The sequence below is a fragment of the Vitis riparia genome, chromosome 15, assembly GCF_004353265.1.
Source record: "Vitis riparia cultivar Riparia Gloire de Montpellier isolate 1030 chromosome 15, EGFV_Vit.rip_1.0, whole genome shotgun sequence".
Lineage (NCBI taxonomy): Eukaryota > Viridiplantae > Streptophyta > Magnoliopsida > Vitales > Vitaceae > Vitis > Vitis riparia.
The window spans coordinates 14,363,298-14,390,257 of NC_048445.1; the positions used below are offsets into that span (position 1 = coordinate 14,363,298).

The 26,960-nt window shown below is 35.9% G+C and overlaps 1 protein-coding gene and 1 long non-coding RNA gene across 2 annotated transcripts in view; one reads left to right on the plus strand and one right to left on the minus strand.

Annotated features, from left to right (window-relative positions):
* Nucleotides 1–8,274: 8,274 nt before the first annotated feature.
* On the minus strand, nucleotides 8,275–8,843 carry LOC117932800. Its single transcript, XR_004654229.1, has 2 exons — nucleotides 8,761–8,843; nucleotides 8,275–8,574 (listed from the first exon to the last, which is right to left on the minus strand). It is a non-coding gene; the product is annotated as an uncharacterized LOC117932800 (long non-coding RNA).
* Nucleotides 8,795–26,960, plus strand: part of LOC117932799 (protein transport protein SEC23) — a 47,596-nt gene continuing 29,430 nt past the window's right edge. Inside the window, exons 1-3 of the mRNA XM_034854131.1 lie at nucleotides 8,795–9,606; nucleotides 10,223–10,396; nucleotides 21,465–21,626. Coding sequence (XP_034710022.1) covers nucleotides 8,884–9,606; nucleotides 10,223–10,396; nucleotides 21,465–21,626 — 1,059 coding nt within the window. The 5' untranslated portion in view covers nucleotides 8,795–8,883. The remainder of the gene's footprint in view (nucleotides 9,607–10,222; nucleotides 10,397–21,464; nucleotides 21,627–26,960) is intronic.

The window sequence follows — 26,960 nt, forward strand, 5'->3', positions numbered from 1 at the left end:
TTGTCCTTGATGTGCAACGTCAAGCAACACATATGATAGAAGAGAGCATTAAGGAAATGATTCTTAAAACTTCCATTGATCATCTCCCATTACTTAAAGGAAAAAATTGATGAGCTTTTTAGCACTATTATGAAGACCGAAGTAGACCCTTTACCATTAAAGTCTTAGATTGAGAAGTACATGGATCACCTTGACACAGTGCAATGTGCCAACTCTACAAATATATCTTCTAAAGTACAAAGCAAATGTTTAACTACTGTTGCATTTCAGATTGCTAATGCTTTAAACTTTGAGAGCGCGGATACAAGTCGTTGTTAATCATTAAAGATTGACTTAGTTAGTTTTGACGCTAAGGAAGATGCACTTAAGAAGAAGTTGGAACAACTAGCAATACAGAGAGAGTGTCTTCATAATTCAATCTTGGAGATCGATGAAAATGTAGTTAATTTATAGAATGATATTTCTCGTCTAAGGAAAGAACACGTTGCTATCGCCCAAACCCTTGTGCTTACTGATGTCGATGTCAAAACCATAAAGACACTTCAAAAAGCCTTAAGAGCTCAATATGACAAGCTTGCATGCTTGATGTGAGTGTGATTGTTGTGCTTTTAGGTTAACCATCCATTTTCTTCTTTCATTTTTATTGAAATGTAATAAGTCTAGCTTTTTCTAGCCAAACTTATTTATAAAAGGAGATTTTTTAATTTTTTTTTAATTTTTGTTTGTAGTGACTAAACTGAGGTAGTTTCCCCAAGTTGCCTATGTACCCTTCAAAGAGAAGGGATCAAGTCAAACGTAGGTTTTTTTTTTTTTTTTTTTTTTGCGCTTTAACTTTTGCCAAGACTAAAAAGATATTTAATTTTAAGAGCATATGTTCTAACTTATGCCTAAGTTGCCTTTTAATGTTTTCAACTTAGTGGATCTTTTTTATTTTTATTTTTTGCGCTCTAACTTTTGTCAAAACTAAAAAGATTTAATATTGCGAACATATATCCTAACTTTTATCTAAGTCATTTTTTTAGAATTTCAACTTAGCAGATTTTTTTTTTTAATGCGTTGTATGCATTTTAAGCTCATGCAGGCTAGGAATGTCACTTGTCTTGAGTTTGATCCAATGGCGATAAATGCATGTGCTTGGAGCAGAGTTCAATTAAGGTTCAGGGATAACTTATTCTCAACCAAATTTGTGAAGATCTTTCTTAAGTATTTTGGAGAATGAAAGTAGATCCATTGAATTTGTCTTGATTTTTAGCCTTGAAGATAGATGAATGATACTTTTATATTGTGTTTGATATTCTTCCATAGGCTTGTTGAAGAATGTTTCGAGTTTAGACTTGATTTTAATCCAAGGGTGGTAAACACGTATTCTTGGAGCAAAGTTTAATTAAGTATCTATGATGAATTTGAAAAATAAAAACTTCGATCTCTCCGTTTTCCAAGTTTGGATCAGGTTAGGAACATGCATAACTATCCAAGGCTTTTTCTAAATCCTATGCACATTGGAAAAATAGCATTTTTAAACTTTAAAGGGATTCTAACGAAAACCATACCTCAAATTCAGATATTCTCAAATCAAATCTACGTGGTGAAGATGAAGAACGAAATCGCAGAAGTTTTGTAAACCCGTAGTCTTCCACCCGATGACTCGAACCTCGACCTTAACACCCTTCCAATGGGGATGGAAGGAAGAGTAGAGGCTATGACTCTCTCTCTCTCTCTCTCTCTCTTTAGAGATGGAAGATGACTTTCTAGAAAAAGCCATGAGAACCTGAACCCCTAAGGGGGTATTCATAGGGTTTCCCATTAGGAATAAGTGATTTAAGCCCACTAAGGGCTTAGATCACGTAATTTAGCCCAAAATGAGTCTTAATTGAGTAATTAACCCAACATGACCTACTAATTAATCAATTAGCCCAATCCAGAGACCTTGTTCACTTCCCCCTATACAACCTTGCATAATTATCAAAATGCCTTTATGCACAAAAATGAACTTAGAGTCAATCCGACCCTCATAACCCATGCCAACAAGGTATATGAGCTCAAAGCGGGGACCACTAGGACCCATAGGAATACTGGCTCCCTTATAATAAAATTCTAAAGTTGATTCAACATCCCACTACAAATAATCAACTGAACTCTAGTATCCTATGTAAATAACAATGAGACACCAAGTGCTTAGGTCCGTGACCTAGTATCCATTATGTTCAGTCTCTCCATGAACCGATGTCCGTAGTCTAACAAGATGAAAGTTATCAGCCTTTCAAGACTACATCTACCATCCTTGAGTTACAGATCCTCGTATTATGTGTTCAATTGATATATCTTAGCTCTCAAAGAACCTACGTCAAGTTCCACTTAAGGAACTACTATGACTATAGTTTCCACGAACACACCTCCTTAGGATCACCCAAAGTGACATACTATCTTAATCCCAATAAATATCATGGTGCCTCGATTGAGAATACCTATTGTTACTGACTTCCATCAACAGTGACCCAATCCATACGGAAAATATAATCAACTTATGATCTCACCCATAGGTCAAAGTCATTACTAACTTTAGCACAAACTCAATATTATCTCAAGCTTGAAAGAGCACAATAAAGTAGCTTGGTGAGGTCATGACTACTTGATAGCCTTAAGTTATGACTCACCGTAGGCCCTATCCAATGTGTAACTATATGCACTAGTGCACTCACCATGGGAAACCCATCCTGATAGCCAAAACTAGCCATCCCTCCAATTAGGAGGTGGTGACTACTTGATAGCCTTAAGTCATGAATCATCGTAGGTCCTATCCAATGTGTAACTATACACACTAGTGTACTCACCATGGGAAACCCATCCTGATAGCCAAAACCAGTCATCCCTCCAATTAGGAGGTGGTACACTACAACTTCTAATGGGTTGCCTAGACCCATGAACCGGTTGTGAACAAGTCATCTATTTGCAAAAAAACTCATAAGTTAAATATTTTGTGTAACTCCTAATATACTTAAGTCATGTATAATGCAAAAGATGCAGACAATAATGCTCATAAAATATAATACATGAAATAAGGATAGATAAAAGTGAAATTAGAATATTATTAAATAAATAATGAATTCCAAATTTATTACATCATGTCATGCTTTTAAGGGCTCTATCTTAACATTATCCCACTACCCCTCAAAGCATCATACCTATAAAGTATGTTAGATACTCATCTGAAACCTATGCTCTCCTTGTGACCAGCAAAGACTCTCCTTATCAATGTCTTGGTGAAGGGATCTACAAGGTTTTCCACATAAGTTATCTTCTCAACCATCATGTCATCCTCTAAGCTATCTCAACACTTTTGAGCACAAGCATATAACCCCTCAGTTTCAAAAGATATTCAAGTATATGTTTCACATAGCGCAATTTTCCTATTCTTGTAATCCTTAAGGACTTTAAACCCAAGAATATATTGCGCCCCTTATAAATTTTGATCTAGAATCGAGTAGACAGCTAGATCTTGACTTATGACAATATCTCTCCATCATTCTCAATGAGTAGATTGTCATCTACCTACAAGATCCTAGAACACCACCATGCTTCCTTGCATTTTCTTATTACATCATATAGATACTAATATCAAAATAATCATTTAATAACACTATCTGAACATCTTATTGCAGTATCTCATCAATGATATACACCGCAATGAGTAAGAGTACTCTGATGAATCTGAATACGACTACTAGGGAAAAAGTTTTGTATATTCAAAACAATGTTTTGAATTATAACCATTAAGTACAACCTAGCCATATAAATCTCAACTTCTCCATCTACTCCTTTGTTTCTCTTACATACCAACTTACATATATGGTTTTATCCTTTCACATGCTTCTGCAAGAACCATAACTACATTAGAATCACAAGAATTCTAACACTGCTTCCATAACCTTTTTCCAAAGATATGCATCCATATCGCTCATTGATTCATCGAAATGAGATCAATCTCATGTTCCTCTAAAATGACCTTGGAAGACTCTCCCAAATACATGAATCAGGCTAGTTGTTTAACAACCCTCCTACTACGATGAGGCATCAATGTACTAGAAATGGGAATGGTTGGTACTGGATCCATAGTATCTTGTGTATAGTGAGACTATTTTCTAGTATTCTCCAATATATATCATTGTTTGCCTTATTACATATCATACAGTCTTCAGCATAATTCTAGTATTTGTAACAACAAACACTTTTGATAATCCTGTCTATAAAGTAATAATCCCAAAATCCTCTTGGATATCTTATAAACTGATACACCTCTTTAGAAAAAAGAGGAATTATACAATCTTTAAGATGTATCCCTAAAGAATATGGAAAGTAATGAGAAACCAATCACCGATTTCACTATGTCTATCAAAGTTCGATATCTTCTTTCTATTAATCCATTTTACAATTGAGTCCTTGGTGCACACAACTGGGATATCATCTCATGCTCCATATGGAAATGATTGAACCTATTAAACACACCACCTCGATCTAATCGAAGTGCCTTGATATGTTTACCCAATAGGTTATCTAATTCCACATTAAATTCAATGAATTTATCAAAGGCATCAAAGTTCTTATCTACATATCCAAACCTAGAGTATTTATCAGTAAAATAATCAAATACCCATACTTTCCATGTATAAACACAAAAAGGTTCACACACTTTAGTATGCACTAACTCCAAACATTCCTTGGTTCCATGTCCTTTAGAAATATAGGAGCCTTCTAGTCATCTTACCATCTATACAAGATTCGCAAACTGAAAGATCCTTTAGAATAAAAGTATCCAGACTTGACTAGTCTTTAGATCATTTTTAAATTAATTTGACCTAGGCATTAAAAGTCAAATGTTTGATTGGTGCTAGGTTATTTCTTTTAGTGAGATATGACTACTCTCATTACTAGGCAAACTGATAATGGAGTCTCACATAAAATAGGTAATATACCTCCCAATAATTTGCATAATGATACTTGACATTAATGTTACCAAGTAAAAAGTTTCATCTTTAGGATTGGTCACTCCCACTACAAACATATATAGTCTTGTCCATAAAGGATAATCCATATCCTTTGATTGCTTAGGCCACCCCATTTTTAGAATGGAGATGCACCTAAAATCAAGATACATTGTTGCCCTTGCAAGAGTTAGTAACAAGTTTTATGAAGTTTTGGAGTCATTTCAAGGTATGATTTTGATAAATTGGTGACGAAAGAGATGAGTCGTTGAAAAAAGCATATAATATTGATGATGATCCAAATGCATAATGATAGAAGTAATACAATTGGTTTGGACCGAGATTTAGGCTAATTAAAGGTAGCTAACTTGGAGTCAAAAGAAGAAGATTGAAAAATTGACAAAGGAGAGCTAAAAAACTTTATATTGCAATTTTGCATGATCATGCAAAATTTTCAAATGACTATGCAAATCAGACCAGAAAAAAGAATTTGCTGCAATGAAAAAGTGGATTTTGCACCACTATGCGGTGAAACGATCATGTAAAATTAATAGTCTTTGTGCAAAAATGGTCGAAGATCATGCAAAATTATGATTTTGATGCTAAGCTCCAAATTTGTGAATTTGGAAGTTTCTAAAATACCAATGAGAGGTTGCCAAGTGTCCACTTGACCTCAACTTATAAATAAAAACTTGGATTTCTGATGTAAGGGCCTTTTGGATACTCTTAATTGTAAAATTTTCTATAAATTTTCACTCTTAATAGAATTTTCTATTTTATTTTATTTTTCCTCTGTTTCTCACTAGTTGAACACACCTTGTGAGATGAAATATCCAAGCATGACTGGCTAATTCTCATTTTTCTCGGAGGAAAGAGGATCAAGAGGTAAGATCAATGGTGAATTAGAGAAATGAGTTTTAATTGTCAAGGTAATTTGATCCAATTGATATATATGAAAGCATATAGTAATTATGAAATTTGAGAAACCTTTTATTTTGAATGATGTCAATTAAAATTTTAAGATAGATTGGCAGTAGTATTTTTTGTTCTTAAGATGCATAAAATTTCTAGTTGTAGGTAAATTTATTATAATATTTTTTTATTAATACATTATTGTAGGACCTCAAGCACTACCAACTCTCCTAAAAGCAATTGCTATTAAGAAAGGTGTATACCCTAACCTTATAGTGCATTCACCCAAGCGCCCACGACGAACACAAGGGGAGTTGATGGACGCAACCAACCCTCCGATCTGCCAACAATCTCCCCCTAGCAACACCCTAAGGGTTCGAACCTGTGACCTCGGTTCTGATACCACTTGTAGGACCTCAGGCGCTACCAACTCTCCTAAAAGCAATACCAATTGAGAAAACAAAAGTTATGCTTAATTAAGAAAAACACCCAAAAGGATAGGGGGGAGGGGTTGAATTGGGTTTTTAAAAATCTTTTCAATCACAACAAATTCAAACAGAATATAAGCAAAATAAAAAGATAGAGTTAGAGAATTCAAACTCGGGTTTATAGTGGTTCGACACTTCCTTGCCTACGTCCACTCTCCTCAATCTCCTTACCGAGTGAGGGTTCCACTAACTTGAAACTTCAATCAAGCTTCCAATCTTCTTACATGTGGATTCTGACTCCAATGGGCTCTTACACAATCTCTTCAAGATTCAAACATCTTGAAGGCTTTAACACTCAGATTTTTACAAGAAACAATCCCTCAACCTAACTTAAGGATAGCTCAAATACAAGACAAAGCTAGGATGACACACAAGAGTGTACTAAAGGATATGCAAGTGGTGATTTAATGCACTATGAAAGAAATGAGAGTTTTTTTTTATCAAGAACAGGTAAGTAGACTATTGAATGCAAGTGTTCTCTTGTCAATAAATGAAGTGGAGCTCTCAATTTATAGGTTTCTAAGCTCGAGAGTCAAAAACAACAAAAGGTAACCTCGTCCGGTCGAGCTAGGGGTCGACCGGTTCACTAGCCGTTTGAGCATTTAATGCATGACAGGTTACCGTTGCCTCAACCGGACCTTGATCGGGAAGAGAATCCCCTTGACCGGGAAAAGAAGGCAACTAGGAGAGAGAGAAACTTTTTGGCCTCCCTCGACCGAACAAGCACAATCGGTCGATCGGTTCCTCAACTGGTTGAGTCGATTGGTCATAACCTCGACCAGTTGAGCCTTTTTGGCCCCGAAAACCTATTTTTTTAATTCCTTTCTTTTCTAACACTTAGGCAAGGTCTTTAGGTGAATTATTAAGCTAATTATAAACATTTTGCTTAAAGTACATTAGTTAAAAACTCGGGTTTTAATGAAATCGAAGTTTTAAAGAATAAACCGAGTTTTCTAAGTTGCATGAAATGTGTGAAAATCCTAAGTGCACTCATGCATTCATTTTACATTAGTTTCCTATGATCACAAACCTGCCAAGCATCTCGATCTTGTATCCATTTGGTCATTTGATGAATATTCAAGTTTATGCCTGATATTCTTAACCATTAAACAAATTAGTCACTTAACCATGATTTGTTATCATCAAAACCCGATTAGAAGAACCCTTGGGCTAACAATTATGTTTTTATTTAAGCAAGTTGTGGTATTGGTTGGAATACATTAATGAAATCAAATGCTACTAATAAGGTAATTTTATATATTTATAGTATTTATATCAAAATAGCATGCACTCAATTTTTATTTGCACTATCTAGTTGAAACCATGCATTTATACTCTATTTCTCTATTTTATTTTCTTAATTTAATATTAGTCTATAGCATATAAGATAAAAAAAAAATTATATATTTTATTTTTTTGCATAACTTTGAGTTTAGTATTTTTTTTTTTAGCAAAACCATAAATATAGATTATTTGTTAGGACAAGAGTGGGAATTACCCCAAATAAATAAACCAGTAATAAAATATCTAACGTCTAGTAGTTTATATGAAAACCAAGATGGAAGTGCAAGTATAACTTTTAGAAATTACAAAACTGTAAATGTAAAGGTAGAGTTAGATAATGAGATAGAAACTGCAAATATTATACAATCAAAGATTTTATTAAATATTGAAATAGTTAAAAACCTGTACAAAAACTCAGAGCTAGTTAATATAATGTTAGAAAAATTCAAAATCTTGATTTGAAGTTGATTGAATTTCTCGATATCTCATTCCAATCTCAGGGATTCGATTCGCGCCTAACTCGCACTGCTTTCAAGAGCTAGCTTTCACACTCCTTATCTATATAAGATCCATAGCTTGAACAAGACAGCTGCACCGGGATACTAAGAAAGAAGTAAAGCGCATCAACAACTGCCGAAGAAAGAGGAGGAGCATATCTACTATCTTCCGCAACTCCCGAAAGAGCCACATCAAGAACAAGAGCAACACGGTTTGCCTCACTCCTATCCACCACCAAACACTCTCAAAGCATCCAACCAAGACAGCGCAGAAAAGAGGAGAAAACAACCCGCCCCATAACCAAGCCACTGTAGAAAACGTGGAGAGAGCACCCAACAAAACAGCAGCCACTGGTAGCAAACAGGAACCCCCTCATAACCTTTTTCCACTTTTTACCACCAACCGTGAGGTTACTAAAAGAACAGGTAGATCAAGAAAACTTTGTTGATATAATATGTAAAAACTATATTGATGAGCAAATAATAGAACAACTTTATAAAACCAATTTAATAAACAAACTTGTAGACATAGAAACATTTGAAAACTTGATTTACAATTTTTGATAAAGGATCAAGGATGTAATAATATAAGAAAATTACCTTATTATCCTCTTCTCGCGGTAGATCCGTGGAATTCTCCGCGGTGACTCAAATCTCACTCTCCCCCCTCCTCTGACCTCTCCCTTGCAGAACATCAGTCGGAAGAATCCAAATCACGAAAACATGGTGGAATTCTTGGAGCTGGAAGCTCAGGACGGTGTGCGGATGCCATGGAACGTGATACCCGGGACGAAGCAAGAATCAGCTCAGAGCATAATCCCTGTGGCCGCCATCTACACTCCGCTCAAACCTTTCCCATCCATGCCAGTCCTTCCATACACTCCTCTCCGATGCCGCACATGCCGATCCGTCCTCAACCCCTTCGCTATCGTCGACTTTTCCGCCAAGCTCTGGATCTGCCCCTTCTGCTTCCAGCGCAACCACTTCCCCGCCCACTACTCCTCCATCTCCGACCTTAACCTCCCCGCTGAGCTCTTCCCCAACTACACAACTCTCGAGTACGAGTCTCCTTCTGACGCCACCCCTGTTCCCATGGTTTTTATGTTGGTTGTTGACACCTGCTTGATCGAGGAGGAGATGGGGTTTCTCAAGTCCGCGCTCGCGCAGGCTATGGATCTGGTGCCAGATAATTCTCTTGTGGGGATGATCACCTTCGGGACATATGTGCAAGTTCATGAGCTAGGGTTCGGGCACGTTTCCAAGAGCTACGTGTTTAAGGGGACTAAGGATGTTTCCAAGGATCAGCTTCTTGAGCAGATGAATTTTTTTGCCAGGAAGCCCAGACCGACTACTGGCGTTGTTGCTGGCTCTAGGGACGGGCTGTCCGCCGAGAGCATTGCGCGGTTTTTGCTGCCTGTGGCTGAGTGCGAGTTTGCGCTTAATTCGGTATCAATAACGTCAATGAATATACTGCAATTGTTTTTTATTTCCGAGAATTAGAGAAAGAATTAGACGCTTAGGGCCACGTTTGATTCATTTTTTGAAGATGGCATTTTGGAAACTTTTGTCAAGTACTACGGAAATGCTTATTGTTCTTCATTTTTGAGGATAGAATTGGTGCTGAGAAATCTATTTTCTTTTCACTACTAAATATCCCTGATTCCGCTTTAAGGCAGTTCCTTGATTTGTTGGAGGGGTGTGCAGGTGTGCTGTTTGATAGATTAAACGTTTTCTTTCACTGATAAATATCCAATTTTTTTTGCTGAATTCTTTATTTGTTTTTTTGGCCGGTCTGTCATGTTTTGGCAGCAGAAATAAAACCGTTTTCTGTTTCCAAAAATAGAAAGAATGAATCAATACCAAAAACATGTTTTGTTTGAGACATTTTTGAAGGATTACGTTTTGAAAAATTCAAGCACTTCAATGATAAAAAATAACCCAAAAACAATAATACTCATTATTTCTTTGGAAAAAAAGTTGCTTTTGGAATAACCACCGTTATTCCTTGATTTGTCAGACTTGGTAGCTTGGGTGTTTGATTGATTGAATTTTATGTTGCAAGGTTCTTGAGGAGCTTCAGAAGGATCCTTGGCCTGTGCCAGCAGACCAGAGGGCTGTGCGGTGCACAAGCACTGCGTTGAGTGTGGCTGCTAGTTTGTTGGGAGCATGTGTTCCTGGTTCTGGAGCTAGGATCATGGCATTTATTGGTGGTCCATCAACAGAAGGGGCGGGAGCTGTAAGTTTTGCTAGTTTCCTAGTAATCTCATGAAAATTAAGTTTCATTTTGCTTTATTTGGTGTTAAAATTTCAGAACCTTTGGGTCCTGTCAAATTGTCCTTACTGAATTTGCATTTCTGTGCAATCCCTGTCAGTGGCTGTTTAACAGTGGCTGTTTAACAGTGGCTGTTTAACATTTCTTTCATGATGGAAATGTTCATTAAGAAAAGAAGTTGTGCAAGGAGGATTTCATATATCAAAGTGAATAGTTGGTCTTCCCCAAAAGAAAAAAAGAGGAGGAAAAACACGTCCAGGTGGATAACAGGAGCAAGTTTGTTGGTAAATTCACATTCTGCCCAATGGAATTGAAGAACACGATGTTTATTAACCAAAGAAGGGGCATTTTTACAATACCTTTGCAATCCAAAAAGCTGTTCCACACTGAACAGCGATAGGTGAAGGTTGTGGACAGTCCAAGAGATGGAGATCACATCACTCTCTGGTACTATCAGCCAATTATTTTCTTCAATTCCAGATCCTGAATTACAATATGAGAGGAATAAAGAGTTGCACTGTTCAGGGATTTGGGATACTACTAAAAGATAAAAGGTTAGTAGTAAAACTGGGGTCGTGCAGTTCAAATGAGAGAGACAAGGAAGGTGACACAATGGTGGACACTTTCCAGATATAGAGGATAAAGGTCCTGTATCAACCCTGATCTTATCTCTTTAAGAACATGTGTTATATGTTGTGAAAAGGGAAGATATGCTGGTGATATGATCTGTTGCTCCAGAAACAACAATCCAAGAGGATTTAGATAGTAAACTAGGGTCATTCCTAGCAAACCTCGGGTTATGCTTGTGGATCAATGTAAAGGAAACAGTGGCTGGTGAAGGCTATTCGACTTTTGCACCCTGGGATGCCAATGTATAGTACAAAAGAATCCAAGAGGATTTAGATAGTAAACTAGAGGCATTCATAGCACAGACTGGATTACACATGTGGACTAGTGTAGAAGAAACAGTGTCTAGCTGATGGAGACCATGCCATCTAGGCTGTGAAGTGATGGAGCATTGAAAAACCAGATGGAGGTTGACAGAGTATCTGCTGATGAAGTGTGATGAGCATGGGATCTAGAAGAACTCCCTAATTGTCCTCTTTCCCCAATGTTAGAACAAGATTCTTGTGTGTGCTGAATCTTTTGCTGTAATTGTAACAACTTATCCTTCTCATCTGAAATTTCACTGATTTTTGCAGTCTCATGAAATGGTTCAGACACTTTTGCATCTTGTTGTTTACCAAAGGGTGGTCCTATCTCACATAGAAGAAAAGTTTCAATGTAGCATTTCATATATTTTCCTCCTTCAACCACAAGTGTGCAGAGTATCTCTCCAGAATCTGGATAGAAATCAATTGATATTCCTTGTTCAAGTTGGCAAGAATGTCAAAAGGTCATTTTTCTTCAATCATCTTGAACTTATGAGCTTCCTTTGTGCAACCTGCCTCAATGACCTGGGGGCTTGGCTTATGCTTATTAAAAGTATTCTGTCCAAAAAAATTAGAGAAGATTCAAAGAGATTTTTTTAGGGAAGGAAATTTAGAGAAGGAATTGCACCTAGCAAATTGGATATGTTGGATCTTGACAAGGCTTTGCTAGGTAATTGGCTTTAGAGGTTTGTTATAAGTAAAATATAAGCAGTGGAAGATGTTCATTGTGGTGAAGTTCAATGAGGAAGAGTGTGGTTGGTGTTTGTAAGAGGGTCTGTAAGTTCTAGTTTATAAAAAGAGCCCTTTTGAGGCCTTGAGGTGATTTCTGTCTTTAAGAGTATTAGAACTAATTTTTTGTTTGTCATTTAGTGTGGGGAAACCACTTTCAAGGATTGATTTCCAGATCTTCTCTTTGTTGTAGTCATGGTGGCAGAAATTGGAATGGGAATGTGGTTAGGGTCATTGGAATCTAAGGTTCTTTAGAAGTTCCACCTTTGGGAGTTTGAATTGGTAGAATTGTTCTTATCTTTGTATTCAGGAAATGGTTCTGTTTGTAGAAAAGGAGGATAAGATACTGCAGAAGTTATCTATCGATTGATTCTTTTAGTGAATCTACTATGTAAGGTTTTGTCTTCAAATCATGCTATTAGTTTCCCATATAAAAGGGTTTGAGAATCACTTGCTTCATCTACAGTTGGTTTCTCCATTTCAGTGTTTGAGCGAAAATTCTCACTTTGGATGAACTTGAGCAAAGGTTTAGGAAGATAGCAAATTGGTATTTGTTTACTTATTTTTGTGTAAGGTGGATAAGGAATCAACCAAACATGCGCTTTGGCTACTGTGTGGTGGCTTAAAGTTAGGTTGCCTTTTGTTTTCAACTTTTCAACTTTTCAACTTTTCAACTTTTCAACTTTTCAACTTTTCAACTTTTCAACTTTTCAACATATTGGTAGTATGAAATATGGATGAATCCTTTGTTTGGGCATTTAGGGATAGGATTGGAAGGCTAAGTTTGTAGCTTTGGTTGTCTTTGAGATGAGAAGAGTTTTTTTCTCTTTTATTTTTGCCTTTTGAGTGTTTCATGTATACATCTTGTTTACTTGAGTTTTGTATTTTTATTGTTTTTTAATTCAATTTTTATTTATTTATTAGAAACAAAAAAATTATTTAGCTCTTTGAAAAGAATCCTGAAGGTTGTATAGATGGAAGCCAAACTTAAGTTTTGTGTTGTTTCATGTATTTTGCTGCTTGATGCTCATATCCCAAATCTCTTCTTCATTGTTTAAACACATATACCTTACCTATCACAAAAAGAAAAAAAAAAAAGAAAAAAAAAAGAAAAAAAAAAAAGGAAAGGAAGAAAGAACAAACAAATATTCCCAATGCTTGTGGTAGGATGCAAAATGTGAGGTAGTCAAGATATGATTGTGTAATTCTTTGGTTCCCATTAAGCATAGGATAAATGTATAAAACTATGTTTCATTATTTTTTTAGAATAAAATTTTGCCATTCAAGTTACTTGGTTTCCTTTACTCTTCATAGACCAAGGCCAAAGGAGACCAAAATGGATAATTGCTACCATTAAGATTAACAGTTGTGATTTGGAGTGTGGAGTTATTTTTGGGCACTAACTTGACCCATCAGGCCATACCACAACTAAGTGCACTGTCCTATGTTACATGGGTTTGAGTATGGGTGTCAGGTGTGGGTACGTGTCTAGGTGTCAAATTCTTTTTATCCTAAAATCTTAGGACATAAGGATTCAATTGAAAAGAATTTCAATAATGGGTGTGGAACTTGGATACAACATTAATGAAAAATAAATTGACACTAAATATGCTGGGTTCTCTGTAGGGCGCAGTTTTTGGTTTTTGTGTCTTCCCGCCTTTTTTTGGTCTTTTGTTTATTTTGTATACGTTGTGTATACCTTGTTTCTTATTAATATAATCCTTATTTACCTTTCAAAAAAAAAAAAAAAAGACATTGAATATAAGCATTGTAAGTTATTTATAATGTTACTTGGTTAATGTGGGAAAAATAAACCTTTTCAATGTTTTTAGAATCAAATAAGTTATTAAACTAAAAAAGTTATTGGGTCACAATTCACTGGTTGAATTGATGGTTCGACTGTGGTCGATCCAAGATCTTAGCATGACTTCATAAATATATACTTTATATATAATTAAAATTAAACATAATTATAAGAAATTAAGGATATATATTATAATTTAAAAACTAAAAAATATTTCATTTTTATCTTTGGTATTATCAAATTAAATCTGATAAGTATAAATAGATTAATATTTTTAATTTGATTAAATAAAACATGTATAATATTTGAGCGTGGAGATATATTCAAGATGAAAAGAAAATTTTAATAGTTAATTTTATCTAAATGAGCCTTTTAAGTGTTTCCTTTCTCTCCTTATTTGCCATAGCTAGTTCAAAAGAGGCGTGGGTGGTGGATTTGTGGCTTCTCCTAGCTTCTCTAGGTGTTTAAATGATTAGGAGATTGAGATCATGGAGTGTTTCTTGGCGAGGTTACAAGATATGGTGGTAGTTAGGGGAGGAGAGGATAAGGTGATTTGGTTGGAGACAGAGTGAAACTTTCTTTGTTAAGTGCCTTTACTCTAGCCTTAAGTCAAGGAGATCAGTGCCATTCCTAGTAGGTTTTGTGGGAATGCGTGAGTTCTACCTAAGGTGAGTTTTCTTTCTTGGGAGGCGACTTGGGGAAAAACTCTTTAACTCTTGATCAACTACAAAGGAGAGGTTGGTTGCTAACTAATAGATGTTTCCCATGTCACATTTAGGAGTCAATTGACCACATCTTGCTACATTGTGGCAATGTGAGAGAGTTGTGATAGCTTTTGTTCTCTCTTTTTTGTGTTTCTTGGGTGGTACCTTCTGCTGTAAGAGAGACTTTGGTAGGTTGGTATGATTCCTTTGTTGGAAGGAAACAAAAAAAAGATTGGGGAGCGACCCCTTGATGCCTTTTTTGGAAAATTTGGAGGGAGAGAAATAGAAGATTGTTTGAGAATGAAAAAGTCTTTGATCAAAGATTGAAAATCTTGTTTCTTTGTAACTTGTAATCTTGGACCAAGTTGCATATATACGAAGGTCTGATGTCCTTAGTTGACTTCATTGATTGGTTGGGATCACTTTGAGGGGGAGTGTAGTTTTTTGTTTTCCCTTTCCTTCTCTTGGCGCCTTTTGGCGGTCGTTGTATACAACGTGTGTACTTTGGTGTGCCCCTTTCTGGTGTTTTTTTAATACCATTTTTATTTACCTATCATTTAAAAAAAAAATTATTATATTGTTTAATTTATATTATTTTTGTAATTATCATTATAAAACTAAACGCGTAGTTAAGTATATATGTTTATTGGTGGTAACTAATAGAAATTTGAAAAGAAAAAAAAACCAACATTAACTTATTATTATTATTTAGTTATTTATTTTTATTTTTTGCACTACAATTTAGCAAATGGCTAAATGATCTAGTGGCCATCCTTTGGATCAAATTCCCTCTTAACCAAGGTTTGAGTATCTCATCCTAGTGGCCATCTTTTCCTTCTCTTGTATCTTTTCTTATATTAATACATTTCTCTTCATTTCTGATAAAAAAAAAAAAAGAGGTTTGAGTCCTCCCACGACCATTGATTTTTTATTTCTTGCCACTTCTCTATCCCATGTTGGACAAGATTTTATTTTATTTTTGGTTGGTAAAGAGAAGTGGTATATATAGAAAAGAGGAGACACAAGAAACAACGACCTCAAAGTATACAGTAAAAGCCTAAAGGCTCATCCCAGAGGGAAAGGGAAAGAAGGAAAAAACATCACCTACCCTTACTTTGAGCCTAACCAATCAATGAAGGTAACAAGTAAGGCTCATATCTACAAGCACCTTAGACCAAGAACACAAATTACATACAAAAGAATTTTTCAATCTTTGGATCGATAACTCCTCATTGTCAAACGCTAACAAGTTCCTTTCCTTCCACATTGTCCAAAATATACATAAAGGGGCCGCTTACCAAGCCTTTTTACGAACTTTACCCATGGAGGACCCATGCCACTCAAGAAGAGTTTCCTTCATTCAATAGGAGAGAATCCAAGACACCCCAGAGAGAGAAAAAAGTAGATGCCAGAGAACCTGTGACTTTGCATAGTAAAGAAGAATGTGATCGACTGTTTCTACTTTAGAGAGGCAAAAAAAACATCTATTTGCCAAATAGAACCCTCTCCTTTGGATCTGATCCAGAGTTAAGACTTTTCCCTAAGTTGCCTCCCAAGTGAAGAAAGCCACCTTAGGTGGTGCACACGATCTTTGGATGTTGCTACTAGGGAACAAAAGAGATTCTTCGGGCTCCAAAATAGAATAAAGAGATTTGACTGAAAAGTTCCCACACCTCGAAGCTATCCAAATCACCCTGTCATCCACATCCCTTTGCACCCTAGTTGTTTGAATCTTCAGCAAAAATTGCTCCATAGAATCCAACTCCTAATCATTAAAGGCTATAGAGAAATGAGGGGCCCAACCACCCCTTTCACCTTCGCTATTCCAAACATTGGCCACCCAAGCTTCCTTAGACTAAGTGGGTGTTTGATAAACCAATTTAATAACTTAAAGTAACTTAATAACTTAATTTAAGTCATTAAGTAACTTAAGTATGTTTGGTAAAATAATTTAATGGTATAACTTCAAGTAAAAACAACTTTAAGTAATAAGTAAAAACAATTAACTTAGGTGGCGTTTGTTTTTTTGGCTTTTTGCTGAAAACAATTTGTTTTTAGAATTTAGGTTGTTTGTTTTTCTAGTTTTTGGTGACTTATTACTGAATTTTTAAAATTTTTGGCTAAATAGAAAAAGCTAAAATATTTAACTTTTTCTAAATAGAAAAAACAAGATTTTTAAACCTCCCCAAATCACGATTGCAACCCGACAAAACAGTGAAAGCCAAACGAGGTGTGATTAGCAAGCTAGTCGTAGATGACCGGAACAACGTTCTTCCACCGTTGTAGCTGTCGTCGACAGGCTGGTGGTGGTTGGACTTCGCCCTCTCTCTCATTCTGCCTCTGTCTCCTTCTCCGGCTTCGCCACTACACTTTCCTCCTGTGGCGCCTTCGTAGTAGTCCCTGACCTTAGGCTTCCTTCCTCTCTTCTTTTTCACCATCTGAGACTCCATTGAAGCTCTTCACAACTTTAACTACACTTCACGATCGGAAACAGAACTGTAGCGATCCGACTGTGGACAAAAATGGTGCTTCATGCTCTCTTTAAGATGGTGCCCACCACGCGTCACTGAGATCTCTGCCTTTGCTAAACAGATGGGCGTCACTGCGCATGGGTTTGTGTTTGTTGCTTCTGGTGACCCTACCAGAGACATCTGGAGGGTTTTGGGTTTTGGCGAATTTGCTATTTTATGCTAGGGTTTTTATTTTTTTATTTTTTATATTCTTTTTTCTCACTTTCACCATTTGACGGGTCCTTTTTGTTTGGTTGGATGGAAAAAATGGCAGAAAATTTTTACTCTTTGAGTTTTTTTGGGTTAGCGTTGGGAGAGAGAAGGAAAATTTACTGGGCTTTAGTCATTAAGCAGATAAATGGTAGTATTAATTATTTTTTGGAAGGATGATAATGATAAATTATTTATTATAACAATTTTATTATTTTGAACTTTTTAAAAATACGTTAAATTATATTATTTTTAATACATTAAAATATTAAAAAAACAAACAACTTAATACTTAATACTATTAAGCATTATTTAGTATTAAGTTAAATATAAGTTCTATTTAGAATTAAGCCCAAAAAACAAATGCCACCTTATTCTTAAGTTTACGTTTTGATTTTACCTTTTTACATTTGCCCCATTTACCTCTACGATTTCTTTTGCTACTCCACGACTTACATTGTTACTTCACCTACTTTGCCCTAACTATAATTTATGAGGATAAATATGTCAATTTAATGATTTAGAATAAATTTAAAGTTAATTTTATTAAACAACCTTAATACTTAAAGTAAGAATTAAGCAGTAAGTTTTAAGTTAACAACTTAAGTATATTTAACTTAAAGTTAACTGAAGTCATTAAGTAATAAGTATTATGTTTTACTAAACACCCCCAAAGAAAGGGTAAATAAGGAAGAGGACTCACAAAGTGACTCATCTTCACACCACTTGTCCCTCCAGAATCTCACTCGCTGACCATTACCCACCCATTACCCACCTGGATGTCCTATGTACCATTCAAAAAATCCCATTCCTTATAGCTTCCCACAGCCCCACACTATACCTCTCACTCACCTTGTAAGAATGCCACCCCCAATCATCTTTACCGTATCTTTTACTAATGATTTGCTTCTAAAGGGCTTCTCTTTCATTGGCATACCGCTAACTCCACTTGCACATGAGGGCTTTATGCATCACAAAGAGATTCCTCACACCTAATCCTCTTTTCTTTTTCTCAAAACAAACCGTTTTCCACCTTATTAGATGTGGTTTTTGCACATCCCAAGGAGCCTAATTCGGCTTTGATATCATGTGGAGAAAAATTGTATTTCACGTTCATATGTTAAATTTATACAACCCTTGAAATATATACAGTAGCAGAAAAGAAAAAATAAAGAAAGAAATATTAAAGATCCCTACAAATCAGGAATTATGTACACACACAGCTGTATATGTCACAGCTGTATCTTCCACATGCATTCTCCTGATGAGAGCTATCCTTGGAAGAAGCAAGGTTGGCCTGTCTGCTTTGGTGTCCAACGTTTTGGTTCCCATTATTTTTATCAATAGACTGGTTTTCCATGGAGTTTCCAGCATCGCCTTCTTAGTATTCCTCGGTTCCTTGCAGTAGACACACTAGAGATTATCCTTTTTGCTTATTGGTCTTGGTTGACCAATATTTCCAGGTTCAGCTGAGGCTCCACTTCTCAAATCAATGCTTGGTTTTGTAGTGACTAGAGCAGAAAAGTAGGAACATTAAGCATCATGATTCTCCTTCCTTGCTCAGCCCTTATAATTGAAAAGACTTTGTTCAATGAAGGTAGCAATTCCCTAGAAGAACCTGGACCCTCACTTGATCATATTCTATGTCCAAACCAGCAAGAAACTGAAAAATCCTCTCTTTCCACAAACTTTGTGTATTATTACAGTATCTTCACTGCACTTCATCTTAAAAATTTTGGTAAGGATCTAAGTAAAGCTATAAGCCTTTCATTGTATTGTAATTACTCAATAACAGATGAATTACCTTGCTTAGTGGCTGTAATTCTAGTTATTATTTCATAGATTTGAGTAGCATCTTGAATTCTAGAATAAGTTTGTTTAGGAGCCTCTGATATCTCCTTTGCTGTTGTGAGAAGCATGCATGTCCCACTGATTTTTGGTTGCATTGAATTCCAAAGCCAAGACCTAATCATTGAATCTTACTCATCCCAGACATTGAACTTAGGATCATCTTCATCTTCATTGGGCACAAGAGCAATCTTGTGACTCAACTTCCCTTTTCCTTTCAAGAACATCTTCACATGCTATGACCAGTCTAGATAATTGCAACCATTGAGTCTAAACAAAAGTTGCAAGATCTGGTATTCTCCAGATGGTTGTTATGTGGCAGTGACGTTAGGATTAGGATGGGCAACAATGTTGGTGGTTCTGGTTGCAGAGGAATTTCTGGAGGTTCTGGACATTTTAGAATAGGATGGGTAGCTAGATTAATCAACAAAAGCTCAATTGAAGGGAAACTTTGGCAATAAGGCGAAGAGCAATCTGCAAAAAGAAAAAGTTTCTGCTGGCAACAAAGGCTGTGCAATCCTTTGGTTTTTTTGGCGATTAAGGCCAAAATGAAGTGGCAGAGAAAGGAAAAGGCAAGGAGAAGAACTTGGTGCTTTGATACAATGTGGGAAAAATGGTTTAAAAGGTGTGCTTAAAATGCGCTTGGGTTCAAGGCGCGCTTAAAGTGCGCCTGGGCTCAAGGCACAACCACTCCCCAGCTATAGCGCCTTAATTACCAAGACATGCGCCTTGTTGAAGAGGCACGCCTCGTCTAGTTTACTTTTCATTTTTAAATATTTTTATTCTTAAAATTTCTAATTATATATTGAAATTTATATAATTTCATTATTTTTTTTGTTGAATGTTTCTTTTAAATGTTTAAAATTGTAACTTTTTTATTGATTAGATTGGATTTTGAATCATATTTTATAAAATTGATATGTATACTAGATCAGGTTTCACTTCACTCAAGCGTGTGCCTTGCACCTAAACTATAGAATACTTTTGCGCCTTTTAAAACTATTGCTGCAACTTGGCTAGTCTCAAGCATCATCCTAAATAAGTTAGATTGACTGACAACTTAACAAACAATCTGAGTCTTACACTAAAAGAGAGTAGATTAACCAAGCAACAACTAGGCAACCCCCAAAGAGATGAAAACAGTAAACAACTCATCAAAGAAGTCTCACACAAAGCAAATCATAGGAAATAAGGGCAGAATACAGGAAATGAAAAAGCTCAAGCCAAAACCCAGTATGTGCTTAACATTAACAAGCTTAAAAGATGGAGAAAAATGAAATCTTCTAACTCCAAAGGGCCTTAGACTCCTACTGACATCCAAACTGACTAAGATAGTGGCTGAAAAGGGGAAAAAAGATCCAATCAAGCAAATATAGTGGGAATATCAGGTCTTGGCCAAACAGCTCTTGAGAATAATACTAGAAAAGGATAGAAACTAACCCAAGGTGAATGATAGCTGTGAGTTTGGATGATCAAATTTCCCTTGAGAATGCAGAGTTTGTTGGTGAAAGCAAGAGAGAAGTTTTTTATTTAATGTTTTCTTTATCGTTTTTTATGCATCAGTATCTTGCTGATGCAGTATCCATATCTGAAATCAAGACCAGTATGGACAGGTTTGCCTGTCAGATATTCTGTGGTTTGGTTTGGTTCAAAGTTGTGTTTCTCCTCAATTATTGGTACAAGAAGAAGGAATGGGGGGATGGGAAAAAGAGAGGAGGCTGGAAAAAGTTTAGGGTTTCATTTAAAATGGTAAAAATAGTGAAGTATACCTGGAGACAAGCTTTCTTTTGTTTTCAATCAGAAACAAAGATAGATTGTATATTAGTAAATAGATCAAAAGGAGGATGCGAGATCCTCCCCACAAAGTACAATATCTGATCAGAATATGACTTGAACTCCACCACTATATGTGGAAACCTCTACAAAAATTAGTCCAATTATGGCTATAAATCAAGACAGAACAAAGCTCATCTAATTGTTGTCAACCCCCTTTTGAATTACAAACCAAATGCCAGTTAAGTTGAATAACATTGAGAGGAGCCTTTAAATGCAGGAGTACAAGAAGTCCATAAGGAGTGCCTTTAATTTTCTGCAGTTACAAACTTATAAATATGAGACACGAATTAATAAAAATGACCATGCTGTCCAAGAGCTAGAACTTTGCTCCTTTTTCTTAATAGAATATAGCCTTGTTCTTTCTGAACGTGATTTAATATTTTCAGTTAATTTATTGTTTTAGGAATTCAAATAGTTTATGTTCTTATACGTTATCTGTATGTATGCTAAATTTTGCAGATTGTGTCAAAAATTTTGTCTGAACCAATTCGTTCACACAAGGACCTGGATAAAGATTCTGCTCCTCATTATCATAAGGCTGTGAAGTTTTATGAGGGACTTGCAAAGCAGCTTGTACATCAAGGACATGTACTTGATCTGTTTGCTTGTGCCCTTGACCAGGTAATATTTAGCTTTCTTGTTATCCGGACTACTAATTTCCACATCCTGTGTAAATATTGATTATGGGATGGTGATATTTACTAGATTTCAGATTTTCCTCTGATAATGTTATGCAGAATGTGCCCTACTGTGTAAATATTTAGCTTTCAGATTTTCTTCTATGATTGATCACACATTGTGAGGAATCCATACACAAGAGTTTCTTTTTCTTTAAATAAGAAATAGAATGTTATTAGCAAAGGGAAGAATCTACAATGGACCCTTTTCCAAGTAACACGAGTTCAAACAATGCTGTATTTTTTTTTTAATCAGAAACAGAAGATTTTATATTAATAAAAGTTGAAGAGAAGGATGAGAGATCCTTCCCACAAAATACAAAACCTGAATCAAAGTAACACTAGACTCCTCCACTGTACAAGGAGAACTATATACAAAGGCATGCACAAAATGACTCAGTAACCGAAATCAACTCCTTAAAGTTAGGGAGGAATAAAAGTGAAGTAGATCCCACAATGTCCCTTTTTCTGTTCTCAACTTTTCCTAAAAACTCCTAGCATTTCTCTCTTGCCACACAATCCAAAGTAAAGTGAGAAAAACAATTTCCCAAATGGTCTTGCCTCTGATTGAGTTCCTCAATCTTTTAAATGAGATAATCCTCATATCTTTAACACTCTTGAGCGACACCCAAACCAAATTGGCTAAACTAAAGAGCTTATGCCAAAGCCCCAATGTTATTGGGCAATGTAGAAAGAGATGGTCATTTGAGTCTCCACTTCTTTTGCATAAAATGCATCAATGAGGAATAAGAGATTTGTAGGGCCTTTTCATCGATAGCAAGTCAATGACATTTACCTTTTTGTGCACCACTAACCGAGCAAAGGCCTTGACCTTTGAAGGGGCTTTTGATTTCCAAACAAAATTAGTTGGAAAGAATGGGATTGGATTTGAGAAGTTGGGCAAGACTAAGAAGAAAGATTTTATTGTGAATAAACCTTAGAATGATTAAGCACAAACCCTTGAATTTGAGGTAGAGGGAGACAAGTGCATTGTGGTAAGTGAAGACATGAGTCTTTCAAGAAAAGCAATTTCACTATCAATAAGATTGCAATGGAAGTTAAAATTCCAAGAAGTCGAATAAGAATTACCAAGGACAAATGAGATGGTGAGGTTTTTCATCGAGATAACTCTATAGAGCCTTGAAAATTGTGAACGCAAAGGTTGATTTTCCCACCATAAATCTGCCTAAAATTGGATTCTCTCCCTGTTCTGCTGTTGAACACTCCCCCTCAAACTAGAGAATAGATGTCTTCCATTCCCAACTTGGAAATAATTCCATGAAAAGTAGCACCGTTGAGTCCTTTGGTTAGAACATCTGCTAGTTGACTCCCTGAGTGCACATAAGGCATACAGATCAAACCTCCTTCAAGCTTTTCCTTGATAAAGTGTTTTTCAATCTCGATATGCTTCGTCCTTTCGTGTTGTACTGGATTATGAGCAATGTTTATTGTTGATTTATTATCATAGTATTGGATTTGGGCCATTGCCCTAAACTCTGATTCAACACTAGACCTTGCCACCACATTCCACTTTTTACTTCTCCATGTTACCAAATTTCCACCAAGAAATGTGCAACAACCAGACGTTGATCTCCTATCCATTGATGAACCGACATAATCTGCATCTGTGTAGGCTTCTATTGTGAGTTCATTATTCCCTTTGAATAGAACACCCTTTCCTGGACTACCTTTTAGGTAGTGTAACACACGATAGGCAGCTTGAAGATGTGTCTCCCTCGGATCATGCTTGAATTGACTAATCATGCTTATTGAGTATGCTATATCCGGCCGTGTATGAGCAAGATATATGAGTTTCCTACCAATCTCTGATACATTTCTTTATCAACAACTGGTTCTTATTTTACTTCCCCTAATTTCTGGTTTGGCTCAATTGGTATAGTTGCCAGTTTACAATCAAGTTTTCCGGTTTCTTTCAAGAGATATGTCATATACTTTTGTTGTGAGATAAAAATTCCCTATCTTGAGTATGAAACTTCAATTCCAAGGAAATATTTCAGTCTTCCAAGTTCCTTAATTTCAAATTCTTTGATCAAACACTGTTTCAGATCTTGTTTCTACTTTTCGTCATTTCCCGTAACAAGAATATCTTCAATATATACTAGGAGGGTTGTCACTCTCCTTGTGGCTGAATGTTTGATGAAAAGAGTATGATCTCCTTGGCTCTGTCTATACCCTGTTACTTTCATCACACTAGCAAATCTCCCAAACCAAGCTCTGGGCGATTGTTTCAGCTTGTATAGGGCCTTTCTCAATCTACACACCTTATTAATTGTTTCCTTTCGTTCAAATCCTGGTGGAATGCTCGTATAAATTTCTTCTTCTAGGTCGCCATGCAAAAAAGCATTCTTCACATCATATTGTTGAAGTTGCCAATTAAAATGAGTTGCCAGAGATAACAAGATTCTTATAGTGTTCATTTTTGCTACAAGAGCAAATGTCTTATGATAATCAACTCCATATGTTTGAGTGTATCCTTTAGCAACCAATCTTGGTTTATATCTTTCAAGAGAACCATCAACCTAGTATTTCAAAGTGAAAACCCATTTGCAACCCACTAAGTTCTTCCCTTTTGGCTTATCCACAATCTCCCATGTTTATTCTTTTCCAATGCATCCATTTCCTTTCTCATAGCATTCCTCCACTCTCTTTATGATAATGCCTCAGATAAAGTGTTTGGAACAAAATTAGTGTTTAGACTCGTACTAAAATTTCTATGTTGTGGAGACAAAGGTTTGAGTGACACATAATGGGATAATGCACAAAGCGACCTATTTATCCAATATCCCATTATGTGTCACTCAAACCATTTCCTTCTGGTGCATGTTCATTGAAAGGAGGCTTGTTAGGATCTCTTGAAAAGCCTTCTGGTGCATGTTCATCTGCATGCACCAGAAGGCTTCTCAAGAGATCCTAACAAGCCTCTAAGCCTTTCAATCTCTTCACTATTAAAGCCTCCTTTCTCTTGTCCCTCGGTTTGATTGGTTTGTTATGTTAGATGAGCTTGAGATTTCTGCTGGCCTCCTCGATTTCCCCATTCTCTGCTTGATGTTGATGGTTTACCATTCAATTTCCAGCAATGCCCCTTGGTATGCCTCGGTTTTTTACAGTAGGTGCACCACAAATTATCCTTGTTGTCTCTCCCCAAGACTCTTAACAGGTTTGTTTTCCCTCTTTCTTGTGCCTGGGTTTGTTCATTTTTAGTCACTATGGCCGAAGCTTCTAAAGTTTAAGGCTCAAGCATTATACCCCTTCGACATTCTTCTGCCCTAATTAGAGAGATTGTCTCCTCCAGTGAAGGTGTCTCCTCCCTGCCAAGTATCTAAACCCTAACTTGATCAAATTTAGGGTTGAGTCCAGCCAAGAAATCATAAACTTGGTCCTTCTCAATGAAGTTCTTCAAGATAACAGTGTCTTCTGAGCACTTCATCTCAAATACCCAATAGTGATCTAGTTCCTGCCACAAATTCTTCAGCGAATTGGCATACTCTGTCACTGTTCTGCTCCTCTGTTTGGTGGCACTTGTCTTCACCTTAATTTCATATACTTGGGCTGCATCACGAGCTTTTGAGTAGGTTTGATGAATGGAGTCCCAAATCTCCTTTGCTGTAATCAGAAACATACAGGTATCACTAATTGCAGGATCCATTAAGTCCCACAACCATGACATGATCATGGAATCATCTTTGTCCCACTCTACAAACGTTGGGTCTCCTTTTTTTGGTCCTGTCGGAGAATATGGCTGAGTCTCCCTTTGCCCTTTAGATATGTTTTAATAAGTTGAGACCACTTGAGATAATTTTTCTCATTTAGTCTGTAATTGGCTCTAACATTCTGCAGATCTCCTATCATTTGATTTGAGTTAACCTCGTTTGAGTGAACAGAAATTTTTGAAGGTGTGATTTCAGATGTGGACATAGTTATAGAGGGCAGAAACACAACGAAGAGAAAGGCTAGAGAAAAAAATAACCCTGGAAATGGGTTTGAAGAAGACAACGCAGCAATGAAGCCTGTGATCAAATTGTCATCACGCAGCTATGAAGGTTGACACAATGCAACAATGAAGGCTACATAGTGTGAGAACCCAAAAAAGGCCTAGGGCTCTGATACCATGACTAGAGAAATAAAAGAATGATGATTTCTCATTGAACAAAATAATTGGTACACAACAATATATATACCGTTCCAGGAAAAAAACTAATTTAGAAAAGTCAAACCTATAAATCCCATGATTGAAGGGATTATTTTCCTAACTAAATATATACACACTGATTTGTCAATTAGGTTATAACAACTGTACAATTCAATAAGACCTTCTAGAATGAAGTCTTACTAGAATTGTAAGGTATGCAAAGAAAAACTTATTATTATTGATCATTAATCCTTCATTAGTCTCGTTTCATATCAATTAACCTTATTTTTAGGCTTTAAAAAAACCCTAAAATTTGAATAAAACTATGTAGTACGTTATTTGGACTCCTATTCCTTTCTTAAAACCAATAAATCTTCTAAAAACATAATAAGAAAACAGAAACTTTCTTTTTAGAATCAGAAGGTTACTTTATTTATTTATTTTTTTGATAAGTAAGGTTACTTCATAGAAACTTCTTGTAATAAAGTTTCTAATAAATAAGACTTTTAGATCTAAGGACTCAAAATAGAAACTTTTAAAAAGAAAGATTAATGTAAAAAATAGAAAGTTCAGGAATTTCTTTTAAGGAGAATTTAAAACTTCCTAATTTTAAATAAAAATCCCTAAAGTTACCTAAGTAACCTTGATAAAATAATTCAAGATTTTTTTATTCTTTCATTCCTTTCTTGAGTAGATCTTGGAGATTCAACCTCATCATTGGAGGAACTAAGTCACTGCATTGCCATGCTTACCCTAGATGATCCTTGCATTTCTTTCCAACCATGTGGCTAACCTGTACAACCTATCGTCAAAGTATGGTTAGGTTCGGAAATAGTTGCTAATTGGCAGCTTGATAGTTACTTTTTAGGACTAGGCTAATCAAACCAAATTTGAGGACAGTTTCCTTATAAATTTAGTACATTCTGGATATAATTTATATCTACTTGTCAATAGGTGGTTTTCGTATTTATATATGTCAGAATGCATGCAAGTGCATTTAGGGAAAACTGATTTTTTAACAAAAACTAATTGGACTGATGTATCAAGGTGACGTAGAATTGTAAAAATTCCAACACTATAGAAGATTTTCCATTGTTGTAACTTGTATGATGGAATGAGAGATCAAGA